The sequence below is a fragment of the Calonectris borealis genome, chromosome 9, assembly GCF_964195595.1.
Source record: "Calonectris borealis chromosome 9, bCalBor7.hap1.2, whole genome shotgun sequence".
NCBI classification, from domain to species: Eukaryota; Metazoa; Chordata; class Aves; order Procellariiformes; family Procellariidae; genus Calonectris; species Calonectris borealis.
This window is the reverse complement of record NC_134320.1, coordinates 24524500-24536762: the sequence shown is the minus strand read 5'-3', so window position 1 is coordinate 24536762 and position 12263 is coordinate 24524500. Positions and strand designations below refer to the sequence as shown.

General features: G+C 41.2%; 1 protein-coding gene across 1 annotated transcript; it reads left to right on the top strand.

Moving 5' to 3' along the window:
* The first annotated feature begins 3120 nt into the window (after nucleotides 1-3120).
* On the top strand, nucleotides 3121-12263 carry SAMD7 (sterile alpha motif domain containing 7). The gene is made up of 8 exons (XM_075157664.1): nucleotides 3121-3223; nucleotides 3949-4075; nucleotides 4221-4357; nucleotides 5506-5584; nucleotides 8105-8784; nucleotides 10077-10198; nucleotides 10972-11082; nucleotides 11991-12263. Exons 1-8 carry the CDS (start codon nucleotides 3121-3123, stop codon nucleotides 12261-12263), a joined length of 1632 nt encoding a protein of 543 aa, XP_075013765.1.

The window sequence follows — 12263 nt, the reverse complement described above, 5'->3', positions numbered from 1 at the left end:
AAAAGTGCATTCATAACTGTGACTAAAACAGGGGATTGAGGCATTCTAGCAGTTCCTAAAAAGCAAAAGTGGTACAGCTTGTCAGTCATCGACAGACAAAACTTTGTTAGTGCTAATACTAGCTTTTAAAGTTTTTTTTCTGATTTACTGGAATAAAAAAGTTAAAACCTCCTGTTTTTTCCATTGTGTCTATCTGGGCCTCTGCTGGTTGCTTTGCACCTTTGTATTCTCTAGTCAGGTGCATCAGGCAAAGGCCAAAGGCCAGGCTGTAAGGAGGTTAGCATGAAGGTTAAAATTGCAGCTTTGTTTTCCAGAGTATTTAATATGTGGCCACTCATCCATGAAAGGAAACCACCTAAATGTCTCACTGGACAAATATGGTATGGCAAATACCATCATCCCAGTTGCCATCTATTTTTTGAGCTGCTGTAAAGTTTAGTTCAGCACTAAATCGCTTTAGTACTGAGCTTTAAAATGCTTTAGCAGCTCAGAAGCACTTTGGCAGCTCAAATGCTCTTCATGAAGCACCCAGCATCCTAAACCGCTTTAAGTCTAAAGTATCCTAAAAAAAAAAAAAACCCAAATGGAAACATTTCCAGTGGCACATGTTCAGATACATGTCAAGAACAAAGGACATGGTGCTGTTCTTGGATTTGACAGACTTGTCTGCTTCCAGGAAGACCTGAATCTTGGCCAACACAGAATCTAGCATTTACAACATTTACAGATGTAAAGAACTTTTTATTTTGAGGGAACACCACTAGTGTGGTCCAAGTATAGCCTCTACTCTCAGTTTGAATGGCTGAAATGACTAACTTGCCGACCCTTTGGAAAACTCATTTTGAGGCTGAGACCAAGTATCTTCACCACACCAAGGAAACGGTAAATTCCTGAAGCATGTGAATTAGATTAATAGCTTTCCTTTAAAACTGTTTGTAACTCATCAATAGGTCAAAGACAATAAAAGGAGTTATAATGATTACTCTAATTTATAAATATTTTTTTGTATTTTTTTATTCTCTCTTTGTATTTCTAATCAAATTTTGGATAATGAACAGTTTTTAAAGTTTGGTTCTGTTTTGGAGATGGACTAGCTATGAAAAAGGGAATTTTGGTTGTTCCTGCTTACTACTTCTAAGGAATTTCTGTATCCTAGGTAGCTGGTTTAAAGGTAAACAAACCACTTGGCAATTGGATCCGTCTTGTATCCATAACAATGCTAACATCTCAAGCTGTGTTTGATCTCACTGGTACTTGTACAACATCACTGCCTTTGCAGTGGTCACATATGCACACTTGGTCCCACACCTGGTTTTTATGATGTCAACACCGTTAATCACGGGCATTGACTTTGTAAGGCTAGAAGCAGGGGCAACGTAGTATAAAAATGAAAATATGTTTCAGCCTGCAACATAAGCAAGTTTGGCATAAATGTGAAAATATATGAGAAAAACCTGAGCAAAAGGTAGTTAGAGTTCTCAGAGAAAGCTGGCATTTAGCATTATCACAACATGCTAAAGGCAAAACAGCAAGTAAGCCATAAAAAGTCAAACCATCCAAAGCTCTGGATGGATTTGGCCATTGGTGCTTCAGAGATCACATCTTTGTGGAGTGATTATTAACATGAATTCAGCAGTTGTCAGCACTCAGCTGAAATGGAAAGTAGCTGCTGTCAGTGATGGTTTCCCTGACATGGGATTCACCTCCCAAACTAGACCCAGCGCAGAGGAGTCTGCTGTCCTTAGCAGCACAGTCAGTCCTCTGTTTCTTGGATCTTGTTTCTCAATGATTCCTGTTTGCTGGCTTTCATGGAAAGATTCAGAAAGGCATAATTCACTTGAGCTCTCTTTGGCTTTGGTAGATTCTCTGTGCTTCTCTCTTTGTATTTCTAAGGTGTCCCTCACTGTTATCTATACCAAATGCCGGCTGAAATTCATGGAGCCATAACTCTATATCCACAGGATGAGAACACTTAAGCATTACATTTTCCATCTTTCAGAAGAGAAAGAATCCATTTTGTCAGAGCTAATGGGGAAGAAAATTCAACTCCTTAACTTCAACTTACTTGGGGAAAAAAAAAAACCAAAACACCAAAAAACCCCACAATCGTTTGCTGTGCAAATCTAGTTTGAAATGAATGTACAGATGCCCTTGCTGCCTTTAAGCTAGCCTGCTCCCTCTGCCAACCCCTCAGTTTAAAGCCTCCCATATAGGATAGCTTTTTAACATCCAGGCTGTGGGTTACAGGACTAATTTCCTTTATGACCTATCTGCACAAATAATCCTGCTGTAGATTGTTCCCCCAAAATCCTGAGCAGGGCATACTGTGGTTACTCATTCCCCTGGTATCAGGATCATTTGTAATCTAGTCACCTGCTTCTTTGGACAGACTTAGAAATGCTGACACAATCCACCTCAATGATACTACAGCTATTCAACTATGTATTTGTAGTGTATCAGTTTTTAGTCTAGATTTCTACTCTTCATCTGGCTTTATTTACCTGTACATGTATGGATAATTATTCTGAGCCTGTTTTTATCACTGTTTTCATCACTACAAAGCATGTTCTTTTACCTTTTTTACTTCATTTGGCAGTCTTAAGGGGCTGATGTAATTTGGAACAGCTTATTTCTACCATTTCTTTCCATCCGTTTCACTTAGTTTAGAGTAGACAGGGCTCCAAACTATTACAACTCCCAAATTAAACCAAAGATACCTGCCTTCCCAAGTATGACGCACACCACTGTTCTCAGGGTTGCTGTGATACACCAGGGGCTGCGGGCAAAAGACTTTGGCTTAATTATGTCCTTCTGAGCAGCTGATATTTCCCAACATCCTGAATTTCCTTGCATAGTAAGACCCAAGGACACTGAACAAGTCAGTATAAACAAGGGCAACATTTGCATTGTCCTGAAAACTGAAAGTTTCTATACGGTAACCAATACAATCCACAAGCACCGAAGGGTATAGCTGTGACTGGCAGAAGGACGACCTGCTTATCTGAGAAATAACCTGTATAATCTGCTCTGTTTCTTACATTGTTGAATGTCTTACTCTTTTCTTTGGGCCTGTTGATTCAGTTCTTTACAACAGAAAGGTTGTTGCTGTCTCCTTGCAGCATGACTCCACGAGATCACATGAGAAAAATGTCTATCCTGGGGGAACAAGGAACACTAGAAGAAAAGCACTTATACAGATTAGCAAGCGGTATGGCAGCAGGAGGTAAGCAGGAAGAAACCTAATTGTGCATTTGGTTATAGGATTGCTAGTATCTGTACAAGTTAGAAGAAACAGCCAGCAACAGGTTTAGTGTCTTTAAAAGGTATCTCAAATTTGTCTTAGGAGTAACTGGAGAAACATTTCGTTTAAGGTAATTAAAAGTTAACATGGGGGATTCTTGGCATTCAGGATTTGATCAAGAGATGCTAAGCATCTGGAGAGTCAAGGTCACACAGGAACCCAGCAAGAAAAGCCATAGCTGGACATTATGATACTCTGGCTCATGACTCCAGGCTCTTCTTTCTAGAGCTGCTGTCTCATGACAAGGCAAGTTCCAGCTAATAAGATTTTTCTAAAAATAAAACTGTATTAGAAATGAAAACCCTCTCAGGCAGAGAACCTAACATTCGTGGCTATTCTCTTCTATTTAATAGTGATATATGAATGATTGTAAATTGTCCTTTGGTACCTTCGACTGTGCACATCCTGTGTATTTTTACTGCAGTTTGTATAAAACTACATTATTTAAACAACGTGGTTAAGGTGGCAGTGGAAATGTCTTCTTTTTTAGTTGCTGCTATTAAAAAAAAGTGTGATTTGCTAACTCATACTAAAACGCTGGCACTTGAGGGGAAAAAACCCTATTTTTTCTGCCAAAGTTAGAAAGTGAATCTGTCTGCAGTATAATTTACTACACTGACAACAGAACTGTACATGCTTTGTGTCAGAACTGCGGCAGCGGCAAGAGATGCTAATGAGAAATCAGTTGATGGCAGTAAACCCTCAGCTAATGGGCGCAGGCCAGCAGAGAATGCAGGCGATTCCCTCCCAGTTTGAGCCTCGACTGGTAGACAGGTATTTTGCACCGTTTCTCTATTATAACACGGCAGTTAAAGAATAACTGTGCATGTGGCATACCTGAGTATATAAAGATCTTAGATTATTCTTAACTAAACAATGTCCTTTGCATATCTGAACATATTTTTTTCCCTCCTTTCAGAGATCTGTTACCTTCAACTGAAATGATGGCATCAGCTGACCCAAGACAAATCCATATAGCGTCTCACCTTGGACCCACAGTCCCACAGCACGCAAACATGCCAAACATATTGTCCAACCGTGTTTACCCAGGCCCAGGTAATGAAGCGTTGCCTGCATCCTGAAAAGTGATAGCATGTAAATGAGAAAGCAAACTGCACCTACTAGTTTTTCATAGGTTTATCAGTAGTGTCAGTAACAGTTTATTTTCTTTGGAAAAAAACTGTCTCACTGAAAGGAGGCAGTCTGCCTACCAGGGATTCTAAACTGTGCCAATTTAAGTCTAAAGACATCCATTTTAACTTTTGTTAAATACACTGTTTTCAAATACACTGTTTTCAAAATCACTTGCATGTTTGTGTTCTCTCCTTTTTTGTATTTTCCAAGCATTTTCACACCTAAACAGAAGGCTGTAGCTAAACAAATGAGTCGAATCAACAACACTTTTCGCTACATTTAACTCTTGCTCATGTATGAGCATTGACTGTTTTAAAAGACTACTTTACTGTTCATATTCTTTAACCACAATATCACATGCCAGTTTACTTATGTAGGGCAACTACAAGTCCTTTTAATAAAGGCTCAAAATTACAGGGCACAACTCTAAGGGGAAGGCTGGATATCACGGCATGGCAACACAACTGTGGCACGCATTTCATGCTGCACATAAATTTACATATCACTTTATACAAAGAGGTCATATCTTAAGGTTCCTTCTTTGAGAAGAATGAATAAATTCTCAATGCCACATAGATCTACAAACAGGAATTTCTGGCTTCAGCCCTGCCCCTCCCCCAACGTGGATCTCGAATAAGAGATTCCCTCAAGAGGAAATGTCACTTAAAATTACATGGCACCTAGGCTAAAAACAGTCTTGAAGGAGCAGGTTTGCTTTGCTTAGCTGTTGGTTATTATTTTCTGAGCAGCTATATGTACTTCAAAGACATAAGTCACCAAATGAAACCACCCTGCTGTCTCTTTACTTTATTGATAATGGCAGGTATACCTAACCACAGATCTGATCCTGCAAACACCTGATGCTGGACTTCCTATGTTTCTACTACATATTCCCACCAAAGCAATGAACACAAATAGGATTTAACTTGAAGTCATATCAGCTTCCTGGCAAAGCACATAGTTCAAGTCTTAAAAAGCTTTTTAAAGTGTCTCTGCATTGCTTTGGGGTTTGTGTATTTGCTTCGGGAAACAAGTGAATTTTAAAGATTCCCCCCCCCTCTCCCTTTAAGGATACAGCTTTCTGCAACCAGAATCCATGGAAGCTGTGGCCAGAAGACAGGAATTCGTTCAAAAGCAAAACATTGCCAGGTAATCAATAGTAAACTTTGCTCTGAGGTGCATGCCAGGATTAGGGCAGCAAAGGCAGATGGAAGTGATTAAGTCACAGACTTTTTGTGGGTTTTTATTTTCGTGATCAAGATACTTTTTCAAATTCCCCAGAGAGGCAAAGGGTCCTCAACTATCTATGAAGGTCTGAAGCTACTGAACTGTCTACTTGCCCCTATTCTGCTTTTAGCCTTAAAATAACATAATAAAAAGAAACAAACCCCTCAGCTTGGTTAAAGAAACAAACGAGCTACAACCTTCAGCCCCAGCCCTTGAACCAAACACCCTGAAGTTACAGGAAGTCAGAAACAAATTCAAACTTTACAGCTATGTGCTATCACACACAACATTTTAAGCCTCTACAGATGGGCCCTTGAGAGATCAGCTATGCCTCCACCCTACCAAGGTGGACAGCTTTCCTAGTTTAACCAAATAGTCTGCATGTCAGGGTGACTATAGAAAGTCCAGTTATTTGTACCAGTTTCAGTGTAATTGGTAGCTGATTAAGTAACCACCAGTGCCCTCCCTCACAGCCACACCATTTCCATAGAGGAACTCTAACCTCAACCACACCTGCACTGGGCTTCGGCACAGTACTGAGTGGCAGCACCCCTCACACAGTAAGACTAAGAGCAAAGAACAGATAAATTCTGAGTAGGCATCTCAAGAGAATTATGACAGATGTGTTTTGAGCTCTTCAGTCAGCAAAGCTTGATTACTGAACCCCTCCGAGCACAAGATTTGCATCAACAATGCATCTCGTATAGCTCCTGCCACATGGCAAAAACCCTGAGAAAACCAAAATACCTAGCAGCAAGCAGGGCCAGCACATATCCCTTCAAACACATCAGAGCTAGTCCTGCCTGTTCAGGCTCTTCCCTCAGCCCACCAAAACCAGGAAAACCCCAACATAAAAGAGCTCAGCCTAAATCCATGAGATAACATTTTACCTCAGTCTTTTGCCATCCTAGCAATTTCCACTAGCTTTACACTGCCTTCTGCAGCACACATCACCTTTAGAGGTGCACTGGCTCCTTTCACCCTTTATAGAAATCAGGTGTTGGCAAACAATCTCCTGCACTTGCTGCAGCTGTGCTGCTGGGCACAAATCCTTGTTCTCCAAGGGACTCTGCCTCATACCAAAGCTCAGTGATCCCCCATCTGCTGGTCCTCAGAGAAGTAGGCTATCTTATCTGGAGGAGTAGTCAGGAATGTAATGCGTTTTGCTATTTATCTCCACCTCGAGAGCTGTGTGTGAGTAATGACAATTGGGCAAGATGTACAAGGACATGGTACATAAACAAAACGCTTCCATTGGATCTCTGAAAGCAGAAAATTAATAATTCCGAGGTTGTTGCAAAGATGAAAAGAGGGTGGAGAAAAAGCCCTGAATGTTATGGAGTGATCAACTAATTCCTCCTCGCCACAATCATCTGAATAGATACCTTTTCCCCAAACTGTTTCCCTGACAATTTTACATTAATGATAAGTCTCCTAAAAGTCAGACTCCCTCTGACCTGTTATCCTCATCGCAGTGTTAAGAAAGCTATCTTGGTGCACTTCAAAGACTTGGCTGCCCTCACAAGCCCTTTTCCAAAGAAGAATGTGGAAGTCCCACTGAAAGCTCCTCAAAGCAAGGAAGGCAGGCTGAACCATTTCTGGTTTGTATCTGGTAGATTGGCTCACTTCTCCCAACTCTCAGCTCCAGCTGAAGCTGTTAAACTCTAGGAGGTATAGCTTTCTGTTTGATCACTAGCTTGGCTCCAGAGAAAGGTTGCTACAATGGAGAGACATAATACTCTTGTATTCTCCATGTCTCACTGGTAAGCCCTCCTACCCACTATGCCAGGGGCAGGAAGATGGCACAGACCCTGGAGCATTGGCTTTATCCACCAGGAGGGAGATAGTTGAACACTGACCAGGATCTCACCCTTTCACACTCTCAGAGCCATGCTCAGGTGCCAGGCACTATGGAGAGTTATTCAAGAGATTTACTCACATTAGCTTACTCTGAATGTATGCACAGGTTCCATAGATAATGTAATTCTAGTTCCTTACCACTTACAATATCACTGCCATTTTCCAGTTTTCAGTATAATTTTCTGATTGGTAAAGTAAATCACTTATTTTCTTTAGTCTTTGACTGTTATGACCTGGAGACAATTTTCCAAATCCCAAGTGAGCATAATCGCTGTAATAATGCCTGGATTGCCAATACACAAATAACACTTTTTTGTCTGAAATATTATCCAGAGGCATCACATGGAAGACATATTTCTCTTCCTTTTAGTTTACTATATGTATTTAGCAGCACATTAAATATAGCCAGGTTTGCCATTCCATCTGCAGTTTGTGACCTCTCACACATAGCAATATGGGGGAGAGAGAAGAAAAGCAGTACTCCTACTTACTCAACTGTCTGAGTTTTAATCTGCCACTAAAAAAAAGAGGTGATGAAGGAACTGAGCTGCCCTAACTGCTTGTGCTCTGTGTGTCTCTTAGAATGGAAATGGAGATGAGTGCTATTTTTCAACAGAAAGAAATGGAGAAGGCTCATCGGAAAGGGCTACTGGGCCTAGAAGCACCTTTCCTTTACCATGGGATGCCAGCTAGTCCCATTGCTTTCCGTGGTAGGCACAGACTACCTGAAGGCAATCTTCCCAGTGACTTATATGTTCATCGTACCACCCTCGATGAAATTCATGGCAACACTATGCTGATGGCAACCAGCCCATACCCTCCAGTCAGCACTTTGCAAAGGGAGCGGGGACGTCGACCAGGGAGAAGAGCTGGAAATCACAAAACTGCAGACTGTAGTGCCAATGGCACAAAGAACCAGGCTGACGACAAAACTACTGACCCTGCTTCAGCTGCAGCAGATGATGAGAAAGAAGACAAGAAAGAAGCAGAGGTAGAGATACCAAACAAACATGAACAAAGCAAAAACCAGACTGAGCCATCTGCAGTTGCCAAAAACTGTAAAGAGTTTGAACAAGGCTTGAGAAAAAACTGTGTTACTCATGAAATTTCTGCTGAAACCAACAGCTGCAGCAACACAAATGAGAAGGAATCTAATAGCTCCTGTGCTGCTTTTGATGACAAGTACATGTACCCTTCTGCAATCCCATTCTCAGCGTTACCATATGGATTTCCAGTACCCAGCAACCCATTGCTACCTTCAGGTTTGTGAAGTCTCCAGATTACAGTTAGAGTGGCATGTTGATATTATTTACTTTTATTGATTTGCCCTCTTATTTCTTGCCGTTTTAAGCAAATTTTTGGTATGATAGAGTCATGGCAACTAAATGTAGAATTCATATGCTGCAAATAGTAATAACTTGGTAAATCCAAGCCAGCAAAGGTAAAGAGTGGTCTTCCCTACCTGCAAACTGTGCTGCTTGCTGGCATAACGGAGGTTTCAGCATCTTAGGTAGCAGTGCTTTACTTTGCAGGACAATGCAATTGCACAGCAAAAAGTCACAAGCAGCCTCCTAACTGTTTCAATGCTCTGTGCCATGCACTATACCACTGTAGGATGTCATGCTGTGTTTATATCAGTCCCTGGGGACAGCACACTTGTCACCCCTAACCTGTCAAGTTAGCAGCACTTTGAGGTTCTCCACAATTCTATTCATTCTTGTTACATTCTCTCCACTCCTTGCTGGTGGCAGGGGGGAAACGTAGCAGCACACAATATACTGATCATAATCCCTGTGTGTGTCAAACAGGACAAGGAATCCCCTTAAAAGCTGCACAAACTGATCCCTGAGACTTGGCCTCCCCAAGGACAGAGCATAAGACACAGGCTTCTCCAGCCACTGTGCAAGAATCATTGTTTCTAAAGCTTTGCAGCTCTTGTTAAATGCACCAGTGCCAGTGGATGAGCCCGGCAAAACTTCCCATTACCTGAAATGAGAACCATCTACCAAAGACATAATGCATCACTGAAAAATATATAATGCACGTTAAGTGTTCAGTTCCTGTCTGCAAAAGGAATTTCAATTAAAAGAAACAAAATTGCTGAATGAAATTGAGAGCTAGCCTCTCTATTCTGACCATAACTTTTCTATATGTCCTTCTAACTCACAGTAGGCTCTATGGGCTAGCAAAGGCTTGGTTCTGTTCTACTGAAATATTAGTCAAGTTAAAATAACAGTAAAGTCTAAAGAATCAAAAGCATTGGATGATGTACTCATTAGAGAAAATAATGCAGTATGATTCATATGTGTAGTGACTGGTACGTACAGTGCCAGCAGTAAACAAAACAAGCCACCAAAAGAAAACCCTCCAGAATCAGCTACTACTGACTATCTGGTGATTTTGGTGTCTAGGACTCCTGTATCTGTCTGGGCTACACACTGCTGTTAATATATCACGTTCTGGAGAAATGTAAAAATTCTCTTGTTAACAGTCATTTCCTATTGATTTGCCAGCAAAGTCCTACAAAAATAAGATTTGTGTTTCCTCCTCAAAGGAGCACATGGCCTGATCCTGAATGGAGAAGACATTTCTTCCATTGAAGACATTCGCAAGTGGACTGTTGATGATGTATACAACTTCATCGTGAGCCTCGCAGGCTGTTCAGATTATGCCCAGGTATAAACATTCATCACATTTTCAGGTCTTTAGGACCATCTAGATTTAAAGGTCATCAAACAAATGCAAGTACTAGAGGTTAACTGGTTGTCACAAAGTTACAAACTTAATAGTAGTTTTCATTGTCCTTCAATACATGAAGCCACTTGCTTCTTAAAGGGAAGGGCAGTCCATGCTCTGAGAGGTTACATGCACTTCTGCTGCAGTCTGGAGTCATTGGTCATGACACACACCAGGAGGACCACCAGCAAAACAATAGTATAAGAAAAACATCTTAATTTTTTCACTGCACATGCCCTGCACAATTTTTATGCAGATTAAAGCAATTTTGCATTCTTGGATATTGGCATAATCCACCTACTGCCCTGAGCTCTTATAGGCATCGTTCCATTTGAAAAATGAAATATCTTTAGAAATGCAAGTAAAGAGGCTGAAATCTTGTATATTCCTGGTAAAGCCTTAATAAGATCAACACTATTCTTTCATTGGTAGCAGGCTGCTCACTTCCTAAAAAAAACAACCCAACCCTAAGTAACATTGAAACATTACAAAGTTCCCACTTGCCAAGAAGAAGTATATAAGGTACAGGCAAATGTGCTGATATCCGCATACCTAAACAAGAGACCTCACGCTGCAGTTAAGAGATAAATATGAAGATAAAACACTAAAATTGTTATTTCCTCCTTTTATTGTCTATGCCTCAGGATTAAGCATAAAAAATAACCAGTGAAGTTTGTTTTAGCACACCATGATGTGTTTTATCATTTCATAAGATATTTAAAGACCATGCTATTGATGGAGAAACACTCCCACTGCTAACAGAGGAACATCTCCTGGATACAATGGGATTAAAACTCGGACCAGCATTAAAAATCCGCTCTCAGGTATGATCATTAAATGTATGCCAAAATGGCAAGTCACAGAGACGTGAAAGAGTCAGAAGCTAACAGGATGAAATTTTTCCAAACTAAAACACATTTTTTCTCACTGATAAGGTAACTACCATAGTATTAGGATAAAATAAATTACTCCAGCATAGTTTGCTTTTGCTTCTCTGCATGTTACAATAGCATGCAGGGAGACACTAAGGCAAGGTTAGGATTGACAGTTTGAGAGACACTTAAAGTGGAGTCAGGATACCACTAGAGACTAGGCTGTTTGACGAATTAATTCAGTTTCACCCCTCTTTTCCCTTCCCAGCTGCTAAGAACTGCTCTGATACATACTTGCTTTTGCTCCAACCTGGCTTTTAACATACCAACTAGAGGTTTCTACAGCCTTTCTGGGAATATAATCTTACCTGTTTCAGGGACAGGCTGTGCCTCTATGTTTAAATTTTTCTGCTCTTAATTTCATCCAGTAATATCAACTCTCTGTGTGTTTCTATTGTTGCCTGCTTCTTTTCCTTTTCTTTAACCCCTTGCTGTCTCTCATTCTTCTCTCATTAAACCCACCTTGCCCGCTCCTGGCTGGCAGTTTGCCTCCCCTCTGTCCCATGGGTGCTACAGCACCTAGCGAGCAAGAGGAGCCTGCTGTCAGGCCCAGCACACTGGGCTGTTTCCCAAGCTGAGTATTGCCAAGCTCCTTCCGCAAGAACCCGGGCCTAGAAAAATATGAGAGAGGGAAAATGGAAGAGATTTTTTCCACTTTTGCTAAGCACTGATAACCCTTTGAGACGGTTGGGATCTCCTGGATGTCCCTGGCATTGCTACACGACAGTCAGCCTTGATGTTTAATGGCTTTAACACTATCTCAAGAAGCAATTGCTGCAATTGTGCTTTTGTCTTTAAAGGTGTCTCGACGTCTGGGCAATGTGTTCTACATGATGAATCTTCCTCTGTCCGTGCCCCTGCCACCTGCTCCAGGCAAACCCTCAGATCAGCCCTCCGACATAGCCTCCCCTCTTCACTGCAACAGCAGCGGTGATATGCTGGATAGTCCCTGCTCTCAGGACCCAGAAACTTCAAAAGCAGTGGAACAGATCGTTTCAGAAAGCAGGGAAAATCCATGTGACACGGCTGGATCTCAGGCTGACTTCCAGATGATCACTTTTCAGAAAAGTTGA